Source organism: Augochlora pura, chromosome 3 (assembly GCF_028453695.1).
Source record: "Augochlora pura isolate Apur16 chromosome 3, APUR_v2.2.1, whole genome shotgun sequence".
NCBI lineage: Eukaryota > Metazoa > Arthropoda > Insecta > Hymenoptera > Halictidae > Augochlora > Augochlora pura.
In genome coordinates, this window is record NC_135774.1 from 12211466 (window position 1) to 12236509 (window position 25044).

At 44.2% G+C, this 25044-nt stretch overlaps 1 protein-coding gene across 1 annotated transcript in view; it reads right to left on the reverse strand.

The window, feature by feature from the left end:
• Nucleotides 1-1417: 1417 nt before the first annotated feature.
• LOC144467944 (uncharacterized) overlaps nt 1418-25044 on the reverse strand; it is a 33963-nt gene continuing 10336 nt past the window's right edge. The window contains exons 3-5 of the mRNA XM_078176971.1: nt 22574-23229; nt 21350-21626; nt 1418-3002 (exon numbers count right to left, since the gene is read on the reverse strand). Of these exons, the coding sequence (XP_078033097.1) occupies nt 2746-3002; nt 21350-21626; nt 22574-23229 (1190 nt within the window). The 3' untranslated portion in view covers nt 1418-2745. The remainder of the gene's footprint in view (nt 3003-21349; nt 21627-22573; nt 23230-25044) is intronic.

The window sequence follows — 25044 nt, forward strand, 5'->3', positions numbered from 1 at the left end:
TCCAATCTGCCCCCGTGGCTGCGTCATGGTGTCGTGCAGTCAGTGCCGTAACGCTCTCTCTGTTCCTGCGTCCTCGTCCAACCACGCGGCCGTTCGTCTTTCTCTCGTCTCTCCGTCGTTTTTCCTCCGTCGCCGTCACCCCCCCCCCCCCCCCCCCTACCCCCCGCCACGGTTGTCCTCCGTCGAGGACGTTCTCGCGAGGTCCTTGGAGCGAGGCACGCCGGGAAATCTCACGTCGAGACCCTGCCATACCCGGCTCTCGCCGAAATAATGAGAACTGCACGGACTAACCGAGAGGGTGGGCGCGCGCGGAGGTGGCCGGAGGGGCGGGCGCAGACGAACGAAACTCGCCGGAAAACATATTGGACCGTTAAGGGGTTCGCCGTTAAGGGTAGTCCGCTTAATTGGCACGGCAGTTTAACCCTGAATTACAACGATAGGACCCGGACCGGTCCGGGATGGCCGTGATCCGATGCTACCAGATTCCTCGTCGATGATTAATCGCGTGTACCGGAGATGACCGGTGATTCGTTGCCGGCGATAATTGAGAGGACACTGACGCGATTGATAATGACAATTAGGCTGCCGATTTTATGGATTTATAGCAAAAATAGAGGAAAATAGAATGATAAAGACGGAAGAATTTAAAAATATTGCAGCATTAGTTGCACTGTATTTATAGAGTTAAAAGGAGGAATATATGTTCATTCGATTTCTATTTGACAAGAAAAATCATGATAGTTCTTATTTTGCATAAATATTCACAGACTAGTAATTTTTACCTTTAATAATATGTATAATTTACCTTTGAAGACGGCGGAGTGGAGAAGCGTCCAAAGTCGAAAGCGATGTCTTCGCACACCGAATTACTTATTAATAATTATTATTATTTAACGAATTTTGTGGAATTTAGAATCGAAGATTAGGCTTTCAATTGATAGCTGGCAAAGACGTTAGGTTTGTACGGTTTAGGTTAGGTTTAACGATGTAGATATTCCACAAAGAAGACATGAGAAATATTGGGGATGTTGCACTCGCTGAAAAACAAAATACTACACGCTGATGAAGAATTGAAGGTTATAATATTTTAAGACGTTAAATGAAAAATTCTGAAGAAGAAAATTAGGATGTTAGTACCGCCTGAAAAATAACATATCGTATACCAACGATGAAAAACAATTGACATGATTTTAAGACTTTAAGTAAAGAAAAAATGGTTCGAATATTGAAAGAGGACGTCGCGAGGAAATTCGGAGGCGTCGTGATTGAAGACTCGGGGTTAGAGGATTGAAATAAATTCTGTTTTATTCAAATAACGATTATATATAATCTCCGTCGAATTGATCCGGCTGCTCGAAAGAAAGGGTTATTCTTCGATCGTGCATCATTGAGACAGATAGAGAATAAGAGTGAGAGAGAGAGAGAGAGAGAGAGAGAGAGAAAGAGAGAGAGAGAGGGAGTTACAAATGGTAACAGCATTTATTAATAATAATAATTAATAATAATAATGACAATAATATTAATAGCGAGTCTCTAATTACAATAATTACAATAATGATAGGTAAATGGTACAACAATAAAAACATTCGAAATAGCGAGAAAGAGAGGAAGAATACAATTACTTGGCGAGACTTACGGGGGTGGATATTTCTCTTCGGCACCCTCGTTAGAACAAATCGATCCTCTAACGCGTGTAATCGTCTCTATTTATAATATTTATAGCCTCGACTTGACTTTTATTTCCAGTTGAATTATTTATACTCGTATTTATATTTTATGTATATATTTATACGCTTAGGGCTAGGCGAGATACAGTCTATGTGCTATTTATTTACAAGGTTTCATTTTTTGGTCACAGTTGCAACTTTGGGGTGAGAGTGGATGCCCTTTCCTGAACGATAGGTGCGCGAGATATGCAAAATACAGTACGGTTCCTCGTACTTCCTTGCGCGTGAACACGTGCCCCGGCGACGATCGAACGGGCGCCACCGCGCGAAATGTATTCACACCGAACGAAATTTCCTCCCGAGACCACCGCGATAAAAACCAAACGCGCCGATTAGCGGATCGATTAAGTACAATTTGGAGACGGGGGCGCGCGCGGTCGATCGTCGCCGACGTGTTCCTGCGTAAATCGTCTACTTAATAAGAGAAGTACAGTGATTATCGATATTTAATCAACGATCCGACACGGAGAGCAGCGCCACGAAATAAAGGAGTCACTTCGATCGTGAACGTTCCGTTAACCGTCCTTGCTTCGTCGCCTAACCAACGATTCCGCCTGCTTGAGTATTCAAATCAGTATACGCGCGGAGAATTGCACCTCGATCGTTCTCCGCTCGTTCGCGAACGGCCACGCGAAAAAGAACGAGGCGCCGACGCAAAGGAAACTCGATGGGGTTGAAACCTGTCAATCAAAATTTACGCGTAAACGCGGGAACGATCGTCGACGAGCAGGATCCGCGCGAGTGGCTCGTCGACACATCGCGCTCCCCACAAAAAACTTCCCCGTGGAATGTACAGTTCCTATAACAATCGCGCACAACCGTTTCTTACCGGTGAACCATTCTGGAAAGGAGACGAGTCGGAATGTTCAGTTGCGCTCGAAACGAGAGTCGTTAAATAATAAATACAGAAGTTCGTGCACTAGTCCGAGAGGTCGCCGGCGTTACGACGATCTTGTTACGAGGTTCTCTCTCGGTGGAGACGTTCACAGTTTGTCGGGAAGGATCGCTAGCGGATCGTTCACTGCATCATCGTCGGAGTGCCGTTCGGCAACGAGTTCTGCGCCGGGATCGTGCCGATCGGCGGCCGCTGAGACGCGTTCAAATCCGCGTGCTGGGTCTCGCGATGCCTTCTAAGGTCCACCTTGCGCTGGAATGCACGGCCGCAGAGCTCGCAGGCGAACGGTTTGAAGCCGGTGTGCTTTCTCGAGTGCGTGATCAGGTTACTGCTCTGGGAGAACGCTTTTCCGCAGACCTGGCACTTGTGCGGCTTTTCACCTGAAACAGAAATTTTGAAGGGATCGTCAGATTTGTTACAGATAAAATTGCGATAATTTTGTGATTCCTCCTAGGTAATTGGAAGCCATGCGGATGAAGCAATCTTTAAACAAACAATTTAGAAGTTTTGTTGAGGTTGAAAAGGGCTTGCGTGCAATATAATTTGTCGGGATTGAAATGTTGATTGATAAACTGTGGATATTTATGAGTGACTTAATAAGTTGACATTGACATATTGATGATGTTAAAAGAAGCTTCATTCACTTTATTAGCGATTAATTATAGAATTAAACTATTCGAATTCTAAACGCTTTTAAGGGTTACGCGCACTGTGAAAATTCACATATACCTGGAGCGGTCCAAAAAATTTTGTTCAGGAATGAAATTATAGTGGTCTTGAAGGGTAATGTCTCCTCTTTCTAACGAGCCTAAAAAATTAGTACTACGATTTTTTTCGACCATTCTATAGCACTTTCAGTCAAAGGTGTATCATCGTCAATAGCACATCAGATTTCGGTAGGACCAGTTCACCTTTAAATATTTGACGAAATTCAAAATACTATAACTTTGTTGAAAAAAATCGTAGAGCAATATATTTTAAAGGGTAAAATCTCCTCTTTTAACTAAAAATATTATCTTTCCAACGAGCCCAAAAAGTTCGTATTACGATTTTTTTACTCATTTTACAGCACTTCGAATTAAAATTGTGCCATCGACAGTAGAATATCCAATACCGGGCGGCCACACTTTAAGACATTATCGAAACTCAAAATACTGTAATAATGTAAAAAAAATCGTAGAATAATGTTTTGTAGCTGATTTTAAAGAGCGAAAACTGCGATTTCAAACCTCATTAAAATTATATTCCTATAAAATTTGTTTATCGTTCGCATCCCTCCGCTAAATGAAAATAGTCGTCCACAAAAATTCTTCAACTTCACAAATTTTAAAATGTGCCAAAAAATATTTCTAAACAATCCAGTAACAAAAGCTTTAAAAATTAAAACCTCCTCTCTACAATCCTTCCATCTCCACAATTACACACCTCAACAATCCACCACGTAACCGATTAACAATTAACCGGCCCAAGGAACAATAAAAAGAACACAACAGCCGAAGACATCCCTTACGTAGCAGCAAATGATCTCGCTGCCCCCTCGAATCGCAATAAAAATCATTGAACCCGATCGCCGGTAGAGGCATCCGCCAACCCATAAATAAAGTTTCCGCGAGGCCGGCGTACGGGGCCCGATCGAAATCTCTCCACCGACAGGCGAGCCATTCTCTCGCCTCAGGCTCGGCATTCTAGCGGTCAGGAGCGTTAATTCGGGCGCATCCGCCGGTGCGCTATCCGGCGATGGAAGGTCGCGCGAATGTTACAGAGCACTCGATCCTCGGAGATGCCGTTCTCAGGGCGCGGTGTTGGTGCAGAGAGGGTTTGCTAGAGCGGGGGGTGGTATCAGGGATGCGGGGCACGCCCGGTCAAGATTTCCTCCCAAGCGAGAATCTCAGCCTCCCCGGCGGCGAGGCAGAGAGAAGAGATCGCGCGGGAGGAGGGGGGGTGGCGAGGGTGGCGAGGGTGGCGAGTGTGCAGCCGGATGGGGTGGTCGGGCAATGGTGTGAGGCGGACAGAGAGGCGGCTGGGGAACGGTGGGGTGCAGCCGTTCGTTTCTCCGGCGGTGGCCGCGGGTTCTGATTGGCGGACGGGGGCGGCTCCAACCCCCGTGTTGCCATGGCTACCGGTGGGATAACCCGGCGGTCGACCGTGAAAGAAAGAGAAAGACTGTTCTCCGCGGGGGTGGGAGGATCGCTCCAATGGTGAACGACGGTGCCGCGGGCGGGGGGGACGCCGGAGAGAAATGATTTTCCAGGGGTGGAGCGGCCGAGACAGTCAATCGGATAGCCGACGGGAAAAAGCGAGACAAAAAAGGCAGCCCGAGGAAGAATTTCGTGAACGAGCGAGATGGAGCCCCCGATTAGGGTGGAACGACGGGGGCCGACGAGCCGCGCGCCGCGCCGGAGCTCGAGCAATGCGAACTATGTTAGCGGAAGGCTACGGAGGCCCGTTAATGGACTCCCCTGGCCGCTCGCTACGTTTGTCCGAGAGTTTCACCCAGACACCGGCAAACCTATACACATGCCCCCGGTGCCAGACCTCACCGGCACGAGATCACCGCGAGGCGGTGGGTGGATCCATAAACAACTCGTTAGCCGAGCCTTCAATCTCGCCCGCCGATACTACCCGGCGATCGCCTTTGCGATTATACCCGATCGTTATCTTGATTTCTTTTCGGATAAACTGCTCGCCGTTTTGATTTTTTTCCGATCCGTTACCGGTGCTGTTATACACGACTCATGCTCGTACGCGATTCTTCGTGTTAAAGCTACGGACACATAAATGTGATTAATGTGCGTTGCTTTGTGTGAAAGGTAAGACTGAATTTCTTTTGTAATTCATTACTTATTGGAGAGACTTTACTGTTTAAAAAATTTTAGGAGAAAATATGTGAAACTGATCGTTTTGATTAGCATTGTAGGTTTTGTGTTAAGTCAATAGTCTATTCCTTATAATTTTAGGAAAAATCAAAATATATGAGGACACATGGCTGAAAGATCAACTGGTACAGAAATGATAAGTTTCGAGTAGAACAATTCACACAATACAACAATTGTCAGAAATCAGGTATTATATCGATAAGAGAAATACTTCTCACTTATTTAGCAACAATTCAATATATAAACGAGCACTATTACTCTCAATCATTTCATCCATTTAACCTCAGTATTAATTCAAACATTTATATTAAAGTAATTCCATTACTAGTACTTAACTAATTACTTTAAAAACCCCAAACGACCTCAATAAACTTACACCTCCATTCTCATAATATTTTATAATAAACGAAGATATTCCAAAGCACATACAGCACAACACAAAAGATTATTAACAACGAAAATTCATCCTGATACAAGCTTGAATTATTTCCGCGAGCGCGAGTACATTTTCCAACGAATTGGGCTCACAGGGATACCGATATTTTTCCAAGGGTGAAATTTCGCCGGAAGTTACGGGGGAGAGGGAGGGGGGGGGGGGAGCAAAAGGAGGACAAGAGGGTCGGTGAAAGAAGCCGAATTCCATCCCGGCCGGAAACCAACCGGCGGAGCCGGGAAACGGCATCGAGCAATTTGAATTTCGGACGGCGAACAACCGCAACGATTTCGGAACATTTCAAATCGAGATTCAAGGGAGGATTCAGGGTTAAGGGTGAGTCGCCAAGGGCGCGCACGGCTGGAATTCGCCGGGGCCGCCGCTCGATGAAATTCCACCGGAGTTCTCTGTGCCCCGGATGAAACGGCAGAATGAATAGAATTTTCGCGGCGCTTAAGCGAGAACCTGGAAAATCCGCGGAGAAATGAGACCGGGGGAGGGGGGAGGGGTGAGGTGCTCCGAGAACGCGCGGGCGGGAGCTGTTTGAAATTTACGCGGCCGTAAAATCAAAAACTTCCACGACCGAGGTTGCTTTCGATCGGGATCGGTTCTCCTCAAAAAATCTCTACGTTTATGCCAGACGATTTTATGAATGCGAAATCGGGGATGCGAGCATGATCTTCGAATGAGCGGTGCTCAACAATTTATTTGGAAATTGCAGGAACGATGATTAAACGTTCAATATTACTTGGCGATACATTACAAAATTCAAATGCTTCTCAGACAGTCGAAACATTTTTGCCAGAAACAAAAATAACGCAGCTTTCAAGAGAATAGTCTCCTCTTTCTAACGAGTCCAAAAACGATGTCCTACGATTTTTTGTTTCCAAGTTATGGCAGTTTTAATGCACGTCTGTCTCCAGCTGTGGAATATCTGACTAATGGCGGACTTTTGCACTGTGCGAATATTGAAGCAATTCAAAGTATTGTAACTTCGTCGGAAAAAATCGTAGAGCAATGTATCTTAGCTCTTTTTAAGGGGGGAAGATTCTACTTTTTAATCGTCTAAGTGAATTAGTATCAGAATTTTTGTATCGATTGTGACGACGTGTTGAGTGAAAGTGATCGTTCATTTATTATTTTCCATATTCAAAAAAATCTCAAGAGTCCGACTTTTTTTTTACCAATGATATTCCACTTGTTTAAAAGTACAAATTTTACACTTTCCAACGATATCAAAAAAGTCGAGCTACGATTTTTTTTCACCGCTACACAACACATTGAATCAAAAGTACGCCCTCGGCAGTAGAATATTCCGATCAACCCTAAACTCGCGCAAATTAAAAATACTATAACTTCCTTTAAAAAAATCGTAAACCAACATCTCCCAGCTCATTTTAAAGCTTGAAATCTCTACCTTCAGCATATCTCGATGAATCAACGTTATCGTTTCCGTACCTCGCACACCGTATCAAAGTATTAGCCCTAGGATCGCACAACCGTTCTCGTAGCCTAAACTTCGATCCCTCGTCGAATCCAGCGCGCGCCATTTTAAAGGCTGCAGGACCCGGTCGGGATCCTTTAAATAATCAGCGAAGCGAATTTCGGTTCGTGTAAGGACATCGAACGGAAGAAATTTCGTATCGCGAGTACCCGCGATGGAAAAAGGGAGCGGCGCGCGCGGGGGATGGTCGGGACGTCTCCGGGAATTTACGTTCTCATAAAAATCAAGAACCGTTGGAGCTCTCGCACCGAGGTTGCCCTTTCCGTCTTTATCTCCCCGGCGGAACCCAGCCACCGTGGCTCCCCGAGCATCGCTCGTCTGCGAGATGCACACCGGCGCATTCCACGGAGGGCGCGCGCGGGCGCGTCGGGTCCGCGAAGGGGGGTTGCACGTAACACGAAGACGACCGGCGTCGTTCGTGCAACTACGTGGTTCCAAAGCGAGAGGAGATCTGGTCAAAGATTTAACCGGCTGCAGTACAGATTCCGTGCTCTCAATTTTTCAACGGGCCACCGCCGAACGCAAACGAACAAACGAACGAGCCACGGAGCCCCCGGATGAGCGCCCCTGAGGTTTAAGGCGCCATTACACCCCTGCGCTGTCGGCCGACGCCCCTAAAACTATATTAAACTCCCGGAAATCTTGCGAGGGCCTCCTGTCTCTCTCTATCTCTCTTTTTCCCTCCCTCTCTCTCTCTCTCTCTCTCCGCTAATTCCCTCCCTTCTTCGCGTGCCTCGCCCCTTGCCCACTGCAAACATCATCCCCCGTGATCCTTCAACCCTCCTCCGGTTGGAAGACGACGAGTCTCGAGAGCGGAAAACCAAGACGGTAGTTTGATCACTTCCGCCGTCGGGATGGACCCGCCGCCGTCTCCATGTCGATCGAGCTGGAACGCCACTTTTCTTCTCTCCCGGCTCGTCGATGGTTATGGGAATGTTATTGGGGGGTTGAAAGGAGGCTCCTCCATGATTAACCAGCGCGAGGGGCCGGGAGACGAATCGCAAGTGGAAAACAATGGAGCGTCTATTTCATTGTGAAAAATGGCACTGTCTCGTCATTTTCATCTTTGACTTCGCAATTTATTACGGCAATACTCGCATTTAATAATCACAAAATAACACCTGGGAATAGTTAGCATTGACGAGCATTGACTTCCCTAATTTTTCTAGGATGTTTGTTAAAGGATTACCATGTATAGCGGATCGTTGCCAATCAAGTTTGATTTATTGATTTCTAACGAAAGCATCTTCATTTAATTTCCTAACAAAAATCTGAAATTACTGGTTCTAATTTCTCAAATTTTTATAGAAAATTTGTTAAGAGTGACAGAGTTTTACAATGTCAGAGAAAAAGCAGTTATTGCGATTAAAATATTACTGGATTATCATGATTGAATTTTCCAAAGAATTAGTTGTAGACAATTAATAGACAGATTATTTCAAAGCAGTTAAAATTATTAACATAGGAAGTTAATATTTATATATTTTAGTATGCATGAAAATCACGCACCCCCTATAACCTCCTATAAACCCCTATAATGTCATATCCGACTCATTCTAATTTCAAACATGATCCAGTTAATGCCTATACTATTCGCATCTTTCAAATCAAAATCAAATTCTCTATTAACAATATTTAAACGTTTAATTAAATTTTAGCATACAATAAATATAAATTCTCTTTCCTTCTATTAATTCGAGGCAAATAAATGCTAATCGACGCAGCCGTCGAAGAAATGAACTATTTCGCAAAGGGTTAAGGGTGCAATATATTCTACAAGATATTTCCGTAAAAAGGAATTACCATGCAGCGTTCTGATATTTGCGGAGGAGTGGCCGAGAGAAAGAGAGAGAGAGAGAGAGAGAGAGAGAGGAGGGAGGGGAAGGTGAGGAGCCGGACTCTGGCCGAGGCATTGATTTCCTCTCGTCTTCATCGACCACGTTCCGACCCTCTGGGGGCGTCCCTATCCTCTAACTGAAATCCTCGCGAGAGACCCGGAGAAAAGAGGAAATCGAAGGAGAGAACCGTGTCTCGTATTTCATATCGGGTGGGTGGGGAGGGGTAGGGGGACGGCATGGATTTTCTTGCGCGTCTGCAAAGCTTCGCGTAAGCGTAACCCGGCCGCCGCGCCGATGTCAAGCGGATCTTTCCCGGCGAGCCCCCCGGTTCTGTCACATGAAACAGAAACAGGAATCCAGGCACTTTCAGTCGAAATCCCTTCCGCCGTTCTTTTCCTCCAAATTCCGCGCGGCTCCCGTCCCTGAAAATCGTGATCGATCCCGGGCCACCGAACCGTCACCATTTTCCCCGGCTGCTTAACCAAGCAGCTTAGACCAAGAAGCTTACACGCTTAGAAACATTGCAAATTATTAGGTTGGTGCATATGAAATATCGGATTTTTAAGTGAGTAAATAAAAGCTATCGATTTAATCAAAATGTGCCCCATTTGGGAATAACGAAAATATAAATCTTGGGCACAAACCATCTTCGTCGTAATCGATGACATCTTCCACCATTTTATATCGAATTAAATTAGTATCTTCTCGTTAAATCTGCGTTACGAGAATGACTAGGCTGTATTAATTTTGAATTATTTGAAAAGCGTATATCTAAATTCAGAAATTTAATCGGTTAATTCCTGCGATTAAATCGTTACAGATTCAACGAGTTTGACACTTTTATGATGATGTTTACTCCTAGGAGATAACGAATGCGATCTGCCATCGAACGTTATTTAAAGGATCCAATTATCTTTAATGTGCTATCGTTTTACATTTGATTTAAGACCGTCGAAAAATCTACGTTTGAATGATGTAGTTTTTATAATGCCATGTGAATTCTTGGTGTAATTAGACGTGTATTTAGGGTGTTTTTAAAAAATCTATTTCACTTATATTTTTACACTAGAAAATATAGAATAAATTAGCTCGATCAGTAGTTCTACTATCAATTGTAGTAATTTATCGTTGATCAAAAGATGAAACGATTGCACGATAATTCTTTCGAGGGGTTTTTTTGGAGTCAGAAAAGTGTAAAATAATTTAGCTCGAACGGTAATTCCATTATCAATCAAAATAATTTATCGTCGATTACCAAAAGATGAAACGATTGCGCGATAATTTTTTCGAGGAGTTTCTTTGAAGCCAGAAATATGTAGAATAATTTAGCTTGACCGGTAGTTTTGAAATTAATTAAAATAGTTTATCGTCGATTACCAAAAGATGAAACGATCGCGCGATAATTCTTGCAAGATGTTTCTTTAGAGCCAGAAAAATCTGGACGGACTTCGCGGTGACAGGTCGATCAAAAGCCTCACCGTCGGAAAAACACTTTCGATTCCTTGTCGTTTCCCCGGTACCGACGAGCAGAAGCGTTGCCAGTGAACTGCTGTTACCGGTCCCGCGGGTCCGTCCGGTCCAACAACGCGGTTGTATTTACTATTTCACGGGTACACGAGTACGGTTCGCTTGCGTACCCGGCCTCCATCGGGCGTGAAGTGGTCCTGGTGACGGCTAAAAGGCCAACACGGGGGACGCGTTGTCGACACACAACTACAACCGTGCCGTGTAAGCGTTTTACATGCAGCCGCGTAACGACACGGTTACATCGTTTCCACGCCGATACCGTTAGGAAGGGTGGACCGACGATGGCTTGGCCGGATATCCCGGGGCCGGCGACGACGAGAGCACAGCCCTGGGAATTTGCGGCGGTCGACGCTGGCAACTGGAAATGTTTTGCTCGGTACTGATATTCCGGCCTGACGACGGAACGCCTGGTAAACACGGAAAAATCGGGGGCGCTGTTTCCGGGGATAAAAAATATTCCGTCGAAAATATTCGGAAATTGTTTCTGACGGATACCGAACGCTCGCGCGAATTGACGAATTTTTTATCGATAATTTACGCAGAATTGTTTTGGTCTTTTTTTAGATCGAGTTTCATCGTTTTTTTAAGATCGAGTTTGATCATTTTCTAAGATTGAGTTTGATCATTTTTTAATATCGACTTTGATCATTTCTTTAGATCGAGTTTAATCATTTTGTAAGATCGAGTTTGATCATCTTTTAATATCGACTTTGATTATTTTTTAAAATCGCAGTGAAGGAAAAATTTGTTTCGGTGATTGAAGATGCTTATATAATTTCTAACAACTTAACTAAACGCATCTATGACAGACATAATGAATTTTAATAAGAATTAGTGAATCAAATTATATCTTTTGAGCTAGATTGAATCAGCGCAGGTTTTGATGTAATTTTGTAAAGACCACAACGCGAGCGAAATTTCTATTGACAACTGAAAATTCGTACATGGTTTGCGTTAGGGTGATAGCACAATACCGAGCTGTGTAACTACCAGCATGCACTTGGAACAGACGCAAACGATCGCGTCTACTTCGGTGATTCTGCTACAATGAGCAATTCTAGGTTGATCGATAAAGCTGCACTTGCAGAGGTTAGCAATTAAGCACGCGTTCGGTGCTATTTTTGAGAGATCGCATCGCGAGAAGAATAGATGCCGGTAGCTGATAATTCACACGTCTTTGAATCGTTAGAAGAGGCTGATGCTGAAGTCTGTCGCCACGAAACGGCACCTGTTTCAATCCGAAGTGCTTCAACAATTATTACGCTAGATCGATAAAATAGCAATCAATTGAATCGTCATAGTAGGATTTAGTGCGGCGAGATAACATGACTAAATGGGAGCAATATCGATTAAACGAGCCAGAGAAAAATCCGTGGTCACTTACGGTCTTTAAGAAAGAAAAATGAAGATAGCGCGTAGTCATGGTTTATGATTTCCCCGGAGCAATATCGACTCTATCTAAGTAGTGAAAATCGAGTAATCTTTCGCTTAATCCGAGTAGAAAATCCAATCTAAGCTGCGAGTATCTGAAGAGTTCTCGATCCACGTTGCAGGACACACGGTCTGTGATCGTGGAAATGATGCAACGACGCGGATGCATTTATAACTTCGTATAGTCGAGAGAGGAGAGAAAGAGAGAGAGAGAGAGAGAGAGAAAGAAATATGAAGAGAGAGAAATAGGAGATAGAGAGAAAGTTGAGGCAAGAAGGGCGATATCTGGAGAACACGAGGATATGGGAAGAAACACGATACTCGAGCTAAGTCTGTTAGCTCCTTAGTGCTCTCGGTATACCGCAGGGATCCGCAGCAATAATCCTCTCCCGGACGATCACGGCGGATGTATGGCTATTAAATTATTACGGCGTCGATCAACATTAGGAATCGTGACAAATCCGATCTTCTCTGTCCGCGCGAAGGGCCCTCCGGGCCACGGTTGTCCCGCGCGTCCGTGTGCGCGCACCTTAATTGACAATTGTGACTCAGACGAGACTTTGTCTTATCCGCCTATTGAGATTGCCCCGATAGAAGCCATTAATAACGAGCCCCTTATCGATACGAATTACGAAGACCGGCTCTGAAATTGCGCTCGGTTAAATCGGATCGACGTCTAACATCAGATAAAATAGATACGACTACGGTCCCGGCCCACGGCGAGAAATCGCCAAACGGTCGAGATAACGGAAATCAAGACACCTAAGACTTTAAGCTAATATTCAATTCGTACATTTCCATTCGATGATTGTTAGAAAAACAACCGGATTAAGCGTAACATAAAGAAGTCACACGGTATAGCGAATAATTACAATTGATGTTTTAATTGCTAGAATCGAACATTAAAACGTATTCGTGGCAGAAATCATTTGCATCGAAGTTCGATTAAATGCTGCTGATTATTTAAACGAATGATCAGAAATTAACTCCAGTTTCTGTTTTAAAGAATTTATTATGTTCAAGGAGAATATTATCACTTTCTATAATCCTTTACAGATTTATTCTGGTGATTATTTAATACGTATGCTTTCCTAATTTACTAATTGACTGAAAACGAATGCCGAACTTGTTGAATCAAAATGATATAAAAACGTCCTTGTCTGTAATTATCTCTTCAGCGATAATTAACACTCACACAAACCCGTACTAATTTAATTATAAAATTCTCTCCAATACCCGAGAACTGACCTTCGTTTACCAATTCAGAGAAACGAATACCAAATATATTGATTCAATTGCTGCAATTTAAAACGCACTCTGCTCGTCTCTGGAGAGCAGCAAGACGTTAATCACCGTCGAGTCGCATTCGTAAAACGAGGTTTGCTCCCAAGAATTGCTTCACGGATCCGAGAGAAGACCAGCCGTCTTCCACGCCGAAATCTTTTTCGGATAGTCTCGCGGAACATTTCTAATAAAGCTTGCTAATTAAAACCGAGCAAAAAGATTTCGCGCGGCGACGAGGGTTCTTTTTGTCGGCGGGTTTGCAACGGTGAACAACGAATGTGCCGATGCAACCGGAGCTCTCGCGTTCTGGCTGCAGTTAATTTCATCCCCCGACCCGCGGCGAGGCGTGGGCTGGAGGCATGGTGGTTACGCGGATAGGTGGAGAAGCGAAAAAGGAGGATATATAGGGGGATGAGTGGCGAGATATGGCGGTGTAGAAGGGGGGGGCGGAAGGGGGGTGGCGGCGGACGAATGGAAGGGGTTGACGTGCTTCTGGCATGTCGATATCCCTGGAAATTTAATCATGCCGCTTCACTATGAACACTATGCGCCGCTCGCCGCTATATGGATATGATGCCTTGTGCTACCGGCGAAACGTTATACCGGCGAATTTGCATGTTTAATGCCGTATCGGTTGCTTATGCCGCACACCGGCGTGACATTAAATATAACGCCGCATAGTCTAACGAACAAGGAGGATATCCACCCTATTTACATCTCCGGGGGCGGTTCGCGTTTGCATCCGACTACGGGATCCCAGCCCACGCTGATGGATCGCCTCGTCGAACTCTCTCTCTCTCTCTCTCTCTCTCTCTCTCTCTCTCTCTCTCTCTTTCTCTCTTGCTCTCGCTCTCGCTCTCTCTCTGCTCTTGTCAATTCAATTTGACTATTTTCTTTCTTCGCCGCGGTGCCCCGAGTATCAAATTTGCCTGAATAATCATTTTTCTTTACCGCCATGGAATTTAAAGAGCAATGGAAATTGGAGGCGAAGCAGAAAAATGCCGGAGACGTGGTAGCTGCAATTTTTCCTGTACCACTGGATCCACTACTGATTCTGCGGATCAGGATCTACATATTTCTTTTACCGAAATTGGGGAGATTCGAGCAAGATCTATTTTAATAAAAATTGGGGAGATTCGAGCAAAATATATATAATATTTTTTTAATAAAAATTAGGAAGTACGATGTTATATATGTTATTACAATCTGATAGTGATTTTAACTTTGTTTTATTTTTCACGACTGTATTGAACTCTTTGCAGTGTCATTTTCACACTTAAAATAATTAGAAGTCCTTTGTAATAATTTCTTATAAAAAAAAGGGAAAGTTTATATTTATTTGTATTATTTACCAGCTAAATATTGGAGGCAAGAGAAGAAAATTTTATTCTGGCTTTTAAGTCGAAATTTTGGATTATTGAATTTTGATGAGAGTTTAAGAATAATATAATATTCATACTTGATAGATTATAGTACCGCTAAAGTATCATCTAAATAACATTTTATGGAAAAGATGCTACAACGTTAGAAATAATTGGACTATTTAAATACTGACGAAAGATTGATACAGATTTTATGATATTGGAAATTATCTATTTTGAAAGTACTTATCATATCTCTACAGCCCATGAATCTATATCGTACCTAACTGCTATATGTAACTCTGTCCAACAAATAGACTATTCAAATCAATCTCCAAATAAAAAATCCTCTGCACTAATTATAATGCAAGACACAGTAACGTAGACTTATCTTAAATATATTTTAATCGTTCCAATAATTTAAAAAGAGCCAGTATTTTTAAATTCATTAAATGCTTCTGCTGATTCGTACTTGCCCAACTCATTTCCCCATAAACACGTAAAATAAGAAATCTACTAATAAATTCGAATCATCCGCCTTCTTTGAATAATAAAAACATCTCTATCACAAAAATTGCTCGACAGCATAGCTCCCAGATAACGACACATTGAAATACCCATGGACATCTCGGTCCAAAACAGATCCGCCACGGAAGAAGCTCTAGGCCACGAGTGTCTGCCCGTGAACTATTATTTCGCCATCGGGAGGTCTGCGTGGGCGTCGCTAACGAGCCGTGAAGACGCGAGCGGGACGAAAGATGGGACGCAACGGAGGGAAAGCCGAGGTGGGGGGGTTGGTCCTGCGAGCATGTCGCGAAGTTTAAACAGCTTAGAGGGATGTTGCGGCGCCCCCGATGCTCGGGGCGCCAAGTCAGCCGGAAACCTCTAATAGCCCTGTCTCGTCTACATACAAAAGGAGGGAGTGAACCGCTCGGGGAGAGGCACGGGGGGGGGGGGGAGGGGTGGTAGGCCACAGACGCAGATAGAGTCCACAGGCAGCGAACGCGGCCACAAAGGTGGCTGTATAGGTTGCACGGTTGTATCTCGCCGGGTATACGATAACCGCACCCTCGAGGTGAGTTTGAGGGAGACGTTCGGCCAGGTATCCCTGCATTAGAGCCACCGCTAAATTCATAATACGCCGCCGGTGCGCGTACCGTATCTCTTTCGTGTTTATAGAGCTGTCCCGCGTTGTCCCTCTCGAACCGCAAACTGGCGAACGGTCTATCTTCTCGGGGAACAGTTGTCAAACATCCATGATCCCCCGAGATCGAACGTGAGATCTTGATTTTGATTATTTTACACCGATGTCCGTCTATCGGTCGCTTTGTAATTTGTACACCGATTTTTCAGAGTACATTACAAATAATGGCGCGCGTGTCTCAAATTCTGATTTTATACAGATAATCGATTGTCAAAGATTAAAGTGCTATTTATGATTTTTTTTTATTTATATTCTATTTACCTATAACACACATGTTGCATCTTTGATCTTCTATATCTCAGCTTGGAAAAATTATTGAAAAATCAGATATAATTAAATTGTGAATTTTATGCATTTATAACATGTATGACCTTCTAATAATCGGTATGAAAGAATTATTAAAGTGCGTTCACTTCAGTTCAAAAATTGTTTCATACTCCCTATCGAATTCAATAAAGCGTGGGTTGTATGCATTTATAGTATTTCTGACCTTAAAATACTCAGCATATCATAATGTTTAAAAAGAATGACTTTCCCTCAATACACAACAGCTTCTATCCATGTTTGTCTTACATACACTCTGCTAGAGTCTACAAGATAAAACTAAACTACAGATTGTATGTATCTAAAGTATTTTTGATCTCCTAGATACGAGTACACAAAAATTTGTGGAAAGAATTCAGCAATAACTTAATCTTTAGAATATGTTTACGACTCTAATATAATTTATAACAATATATACTTGCATAAAGATAGATACAGTCGCAAGTGGTCACCAGGATTTTGATCATATTCGTGAATAAAGATCTATTTTATAAAAGACCATATATAGAACTAGAAACTATGACACGGCGATCACCTGGTTGTGCGCAAGAATTCCGAAATAGGATGGCGGATGTTCTCTAGCGTTTACCCGGCGTCGAATCGCGCAGGTTCGTCCGTTCGATCGGAATAAAACCCCGGAACGTGGTACGAACGCCCCAAGAAATCGCGTACGGGCAAATCGATGACGATTTACGACGAGCGTGATTGAACCACTAAAAAGGCGAGCCATCTCGTTGCAGAGCGAACCACCGCGCAGCATCTACGGCTACGTAAACATCCAGCCTATATGGGCTCGTCTCTACGTGATGAGATCGGAAAGTATACAGACGAGAACCCCCCCTCACGGTCTTCTACCCCATCGATGGTTACTTCGCCACCGACAGTGGACAGGTTGTGTTTATCGTGAAAACACGGTGGCCGATGTTGTGCGTCCGCTCGCGTTGGAGGACGCGTGTGTGTTTAAGGGCGTGTGCAGCTTGCAGCCCGCTGATACACGAGGCACAGAAAGACGTCGGGTTTTGATCGATAACATTTCCCTTTAATCACAAATCCTGACGCCGCCACGATTCGGACGGTGTTCGCCAAACTTTGGCCAACATCTGCCCTTCCTTACGGAATATTTACTGTAGCCTATTCCAATCGTTCGACGAAGATGTCGAGGATATTGTATTTTCATACCACCGAATACAATGGGATGCTATTAGGTTCATTTTGTAGAAGAATTTTTCATTATGTTGCAGAAGTAGTAAGACGAAAATAGCATAGTTTTTGTGGTCACATCTAATCTCACTTAATTCGTGTCTCAATGGATTAAATATACAGTTGACTGTGTGTAAATTATGTTACGAATCTTGTAATAATTTAGCATGCAGATGATATTATCTACCACTTTTATAATTGTATGAACTTTAAAGTCATAGAATGGAAAAATTATATTATAGCAGCAACTTTAATACCATAAGCTTTAATTCGCGTCGTCAGACACTAACAAAATTAATTCTCAATTAAAGCACAGAAAAATGCTGGAACCAAGTCAGCAAGCTTCGTAACAATTTCAGGGTATCGATAACCTGCTTCCCCCTCGAAACTAAAAAGTCCTACGTTCCCAGCAGGTCGCGGAACCCCCCCGAAACCTGTCTCACAGTCAACTAGTTCAATTAAAATCGTGGCCGATCGGGCGCACCCCCTGCCTCTCCGACGAGAGTAAATCCCCGAGCACGGAGTTGGCGTGCGTACGTGCGCCAAGCAGTAAAACGAGGGTGTTCTGGGACTGGGCTGCTAATGATAATCAGTCCTCTCTTTTCAGTCCCCCCCCCCCCCCTCCCCCGTCCGTTGTTCCCTTCGTCGTGAGGACGGGCCATGTGCAATAAGGGTGCGGCACCGTCGGATTCCCCGGGGACCGGCATGGCGTAACGTAAAATCATTATTAGGTAGGTAGCTAGGTGGTTGCTGGTGCACACGAGGGGCGGCGCGGTCAGGGGTCGCGAAAGGGGGGCGGCGAAGGGGGGTTGAAGCGGCGCTTACGGGGTTGGGAAGTGCGGGAATAAGAGCTCTGCAAATATTGTTCGTGCGCGAGCCGGCAGCCGGAATAGCTGCGAGGGGACGAGGCGTTACTTCGCGTTACCTTCGCAGTTAGGTGCGCCTTTCGGGGGTGCGACGAGTCAAGTGCACGCTTTCGGCTCGTTGCAAGGGGTTGACGAGCCGCGGTGACGTTCCGGATGAACTTTTGTCGACGGTCCGACAAGTGGTCCTCTCCAGGCCACCACCACCCCCCAAGCCCCGACCCGCTGTCGCCCGATGAGAAAACATTCGACTTATCTGTTTCTGATCCGACCGCCGACCCGAGAAAATATTACTCTTCCCAGTTCGCCGAGTGCTCCGACAAATGGACGTGACGATTCCGAGTTTCTCTTGCCGGTTGCCAATCGGTTGGGAATTCGTCTCTGGGGTAGCTATCGCTCGTCGCTGCGACGAAAATAATTTCCGACCCTTTGGGATCGATGCAAAGTACCGAGACCACTGCCGAGTTCGATGTTCCAACTAATATCGAACACTGAAGTTCGCGTTTGCCTCGATGCCGAATCAATTGATCCGAGGAAATTAATTGACAGGGGAAACTGAGCTTTTCGCGCAGGTTCCGAGAGACCTCCCAGGGAAATCAAAAAGATAAAGGTAGTCGGAGGAAGGTATAGCCGTCCTCGTTCCCAGGCAGCATCGTACGGCGTACGGCATCGGCCGCCGGGACTTCCTGAATTTTTCATCCCCCTGAATAATGAATTAAATGTTCCGTGGCGACCCTCGGGCGGGTGGGTGCGTGAAGGTGGACAGAGGATCGAGGACGGCTGCGAGCCAGGGGGGGTCCCATAGGTTGTTAGAAGCCTACGGAAGTGACCATCGCTTTGTATCCTCTTTCGCCGGCTGCTTCTTCGGTTGTTTCGCCGAAAGGAGAAAGGAGGGTGAAACCGAAGGGGTGGCGAATGGCAGTCGTAGAGAGGAGCAGGACGAGGAGGAGCATGGGGGAGGACAAGGTGATAATTTGATAAGACATTGGGAGGGTTGCCATGGAGACGATACAAAACCCAGACCCCTGACTAGGAACGGTACGCGGCAACCTCCTTCGGGTGTTCCTCTCGTTTCCACGGGAGAAGGAACCTGCTCCATCAGCTTGGAGACACCTAAGTGTCAAGCGTCCCAACAGCGTCGCCCATTCAGCCACGGCCACCTAAGGGATGCTGCCTCGGACAGCTCCCGTAAACGTCCAACGCAAACAGGGGAACGTTTACGCAAACCTCTCGGTTCTCTCTTATTAAACTCTTCGATCGCTGATACTTGGCTGCGAATTTCGTTGTTACCAATCTTTATGCAAAATTACAATTTCAAAATCGAAATCAGACAAATTCTTTTTTCTTCAATAATTTCAATTTCATTTCTCATAATACTCCAATTGTTTTAAATCGCGTCTAATCTATTCTGTCGTGAACATGTATTATCGAAAGTTACCCCATGATTAGGGTAAAAAAAATTCTCCATATTATAATAATCTTTTAAGATCGAAGATCAATAAATGAGAGTTCCTTACAAAGGCGCCACGAAAGCGACTGCAATTTCGTTCATAGTTCAATCAATTATTTTCACTAATATCGCGTGACTTCTTCCGAGATTATTATTTCTAAGAAAATGATTGATAAATGTGTAACATTCACAATCCACTGACAAAGCTTCCCACGATCGTACGAATAATTCCCATGAAAGCAGTTGAGGTAACTCGAGACACTGTACTCCAGCAGAACATAGAAATCCATAAGCGAGATATTTATTTTGGGGGGGGGGGGGGGCGGAGGGGACCTGACCACGTTTCCCACGAACAATTTTCGTCATAGATAAATTCCATTCGAAGATTGGGCCTCCACTCTGTCATTTCGTTCGAAGCGAGAACGAGATAGTCGAGCGAAAGAAGAGGACGAAGCGTTTGACCACCCCGAAAGACATTACGATTATTACCGAGTGAAGCTCGCAATGAGGGGCTCGCCACCCCTAAAATGCACTGGCCACATGTGCCACTGGATCCGACTGGATCAACGGCAAGACTCCGTCCAGACGGTTAACTGCATTATTTATCGTAGGAAGTTGCTCTGCTAATTGATCCACGGCATCCCCGCGGATAAATGGGAAGGATCTCGAATTGCTGACGAAGTTCGCCGAGTTTTACGTTTGTTCATATTTCCACGTATCGATTTACGCATTATTCCGGTCCTCATTGTCGTCCAAGAAATCAACAACTCTCTTTAAACGCTTGACCACTTCAGCTCCAATTAAATAATTTCTTGTATAGAAGAACTAATGCGACTGAGTAATTGTTACAGACGATGCAACAAAATAGGCAAAGATTTGTATCTAAGAGAAAATATCTCAGTGATTTCAGTATTATAGATAAATGCTACACGCATTGAAATAACTTTTATTCTAATGTCATAAAAAGAACAGACATTTTGATAATTCAATTTGCCAAATATTCTTATTGGACAAAAAGTAACGATTCTAGGATATTAACCCTTTGCAGTCGAAGCCATTTTAACCGTAAATCAAAAATATTTGTTCAGACTTAGAGTTTCCATTTTATATACTCTAGAGCATTTTATACATTACAAAATTAAATTTTGTGACTCGTGCAACAATTAACAGTTCTTAACAATTTTCTAAATATAAGTAAATTTCATAAAAATTATTTCTAAACGTAGCATTATCATTTTTAGCAGCCCCTTAGAGTCGCCACTCGACCGCAAAGAGTTAAATTTAGAAAAATAACATTTCCTTTATAATAATCCTTGCTCTTGGCATCAGAGAAATATTTCTACTCTTATTTATATCTTGCCGACTTTGTTTTAATCAAAGGTGCATAGTATTTCTTGTTTTCCGACGTGTTTCTTTGTTGAACGTTACTCACCGGTGTGGATGTACGTGTGCTTCTTCATGTCGCTCTTCTGATGGAATCTCTTCCCGCAGAACTGACACGGGTACGGTCTGGTGTCCGAGTGTATCAGCAGATGAGTGGTCAGCGTGCTGGACCGCTTGAACCCCTTGCCGCATTGCTTGCACTCGAATACCTTCTCCGCGGAATGCACGGCTCTGTGTTGCGTAAGGCTGATTTCGTGGCCGAAGGTTTTATTGCAGAGCTCGCAGGCGAACGGTCTCTTGCCGTTGTGGGATCTCCTTGCGTGCACCTGGAACGAGACGTGGAAAACAATTAATTTTTATTCAGTCTAATCTGTTCAGAATCAGGGAATATCAGATATATTCTTAATTCTAACATCTATTTTGTTAACCCAACTTTGTTAGCTCTTTCATTTTCTTCGTTTTTATGTTATTAAAATATCTTGATCATCCCTACCTGATTTTCTATTGTATCTTTTTTTTTCCTCTTTTCTTTATTTTTCTATATACTATTTGTAGCGCAGGGAATTTCTTGTTGATCAAATAAATTTATTATTATTATTTCTTAATCTATTTCTTTTTTATTCGTGATCATAAGAGGATGCGTTCTTCATTTCTTAGCTTAGAGGTGGCATGGTACACTAGGTGTGTGATTGATTTTGTATAGTTCAAATTCCAGGATGATTTAGATATAGATATAGGTATTATCTAGGTTTAGATATAGGTATGACCGTCATTTAATTAGTTAGCAATAACGCTAATAATCCTATTTAGACATAACCTTTCTACGATGATTAATCACCTTCTTATCGAAATCACATTCACTGAATTCCGTAAGTGAATTGTCAACTTCTTCCGTATTTTCATATGTATTATACTATTACAGATAATAAGCTTAAAAATCACAGTACTGTTTCGAAAGACACGTATCTTTTCAGCCGTTAATAACACCGATTATTCGTCGTTGCGTCAATTCGACGCTAAAGAACAAATTATCTCTTTCCAGACAAGGATCTCTTGAAGAGTCAAGACGATTTTCCTCTCGGAACTAGCCAACGAACCTGATCTGTCATCAGACACGTGACCAAATCATGTGCTTGCAGCGACTGAAACCTGATACGTGGCTCCGATGTCGTCAATAGATCGTCGCCGATCCTCAAAGGGTTAAGTCGAGAAAACGGGGAAAGAACGAGGGTTAAAGAACCACTTTGTAGGAATAACCGTGACAAACGGGTACCTCGAGGCCATGGGGCGTGCTGAACATCTTGTCGCACTTGACGCAGCTGTAGACATCGCCGAGCGGATGGGTATGATGCAGCCCGTGGCCGGTGTGGGTCGAGTGAAGGCCAGGGTGACCCGGATGAACGCCGCGTAGCAGAGGGTGCAAGTGCGGAGGTAACAGATGATGAGGCAGCAGCTGAGGATGCAGGTACGTTAGGGGATGATGAGGATGGGGCGGCAGGAGGCCGCCTTGGAGATGAAGGGGCGGGTAAAGGATCGAGGAGCCGGGCGGGGGTGGGTGTGCGCCGATCGACGCGGTGTCACGATGGGGAGAGGCGTTCTGCAGGTGGGCAGACGGCGGGTCCGGCCTCAGGAGAGCCGAAACGCTGAACGTGTCGCCGGACTTCTTCGGCGGGTTCGAGGCCGGCGAAGTCGCCACGCTCGTCGGCGACGGCGTCGTCGACGAACGCGGAGGGCTGGATGCTAGGTCGCGGTCCTCCTCGTCGCCGACCTCCTCGACGTCCACGTCGACCTCCTCATCCTCGACGTCAACGTCCACCTCGCCGTCCCGTCGGTCCGACGGTGGCGAGTCCGGACAAGGCGAGTGCGACGGTGACGGACTCCTGGTTGCCGGGGAACCCACCAGGCGACCCACTCCGAACGACAGTCGCTCTGCAATCAGACAAATGGTTTTCTTAAATATATCTGTGATGGATATTACGATCTAGGATGATGCAGAATTTTGTCGAGGTTTGAAATGATATGGGGAGATGTTTTATGTTCTTGATTGCAACGAGATTAATGGGGTTCTTAAATAGTCCCTAGTGAACCACAGTAAGTTCTAGGCTGGTATGAATTGATTAGAAATGCTTTGGACATATGGGACTCTATGTTCTTAATAGCAGCATGTGGTTGCAATGAAACAACTCTATAAACACTTCTCAGAGAAATATATTAAATTTTAAGTTGATGCAAGTTTTTGTTGCAAGTTGATGCAATTTTTCGAAACACGTAGGCAGGGCTGAGGAAAATAGATTTCTGAAATAGTAAGTAGACTAGAAATATTTTTATCTTCTCATTTAATACGGTATTTGACAAATGAACTTCTCCTTAAAATACTTCTCTGGGAGACGTGTTATATTTTTAGTTAGCGCAAATCTCTGTCGATGTTTTAAAGAACAATGCAGAAAAATATTCTATGTTCTCGACAGCACCGATAATAAATGTTATATTAAATAATTTTTAGGAAGATACAGCAAGTTCTAGGTTTGTGAAATTTATTGTTAAGATATGATATTTAACAACAGCAAAAATCATTAACGTATTGGATCTCATAAGATTAGATTAAATATTAGATTATGTTAAATCAGATTTAGAAACCGAGTGGCGTTGTAAAATATTCGAGTTGCAAAATCCACTTAAAAGAAATCGAAGAAATAAGATCAATTTTAACTTTTCAGTATCTTTAACTTTGCATTTATCTTTTTTTGGAATTATTGTTTGCTAGATATGTTAAAAGTTTTCTCGAGAACTTATTAAGTGTTTTTCTGACACAAATTTTAGCCGCGGCTTCAAATGTATAAAATAACACAGAACAATACAGTGTGAACTCGCGAGAGATGCGTCAACATATCGGTTCACCGTTGCAAACGCAGTTCTCTTGTTTTTCTCATGCGCAGTACCAAGGATTATTTGATTGCTGCAGTGTTTTTGGAAGTGAATTATCAAAATCTGAGTTGCGCGGGGATTAAAGAGCAAAGCCGGAACGAAGATTGATGCGACGATTTTTCGAGCGGATAAAGAAAGAGTGCGGGAGGCGAGGAGGAGGAAGGTTGACAAGTCACGTATAGAGGACACGTGAAGCCCGGAGACACCGTAGGAAGGATGCAGGATAAGGTAAATTAGGTTTCCACCGGCGGAAGAGCCAGGCCGAATGAGATTTGAGTCACGTACTCGCTTCCTTTTTTCTGACTGATCTGACGGAAGGGTGTACGGGGTTAACGAGCCATCGCGATGAAAAATCGAAGCCTGTAGGTTCGTTTTTTTTTTTTTCCGAGACACTACCTTCAATTTGCCCCCGTTCGGAGCGCCGCGCGAAGAAAAAAAAAAGGAGCCGGCAGAATCGAACGGGGAAGAGCTCTCGAAGATTTCGAGACGGAAGCGAGATCGATCATCGCGCGACGGACAAGAAGAAGTGTTAACTCACGCAACCATAAATAAGCGCGCCGCCACTCCACTCGAAGAGCGCAGATAAACCGAGCGAACAATTTAAATCAGAACAATAGTCGCGGTCTCGATACTCATCGATCAACGGTCCCGATAATCGGTCGTCGGGGCGTTTTATTGACGAACGCGTAATCGAGCAGGCCCGACGGTTTAGTATCGACGAATCGGCGAACGGTATTTCTAATAATCGCGCACGATCTCTCCGGCCGTGATTTACGACGCCCGAATTTCGGACGAGCCTCCACGAAGATAGTTTTCCGG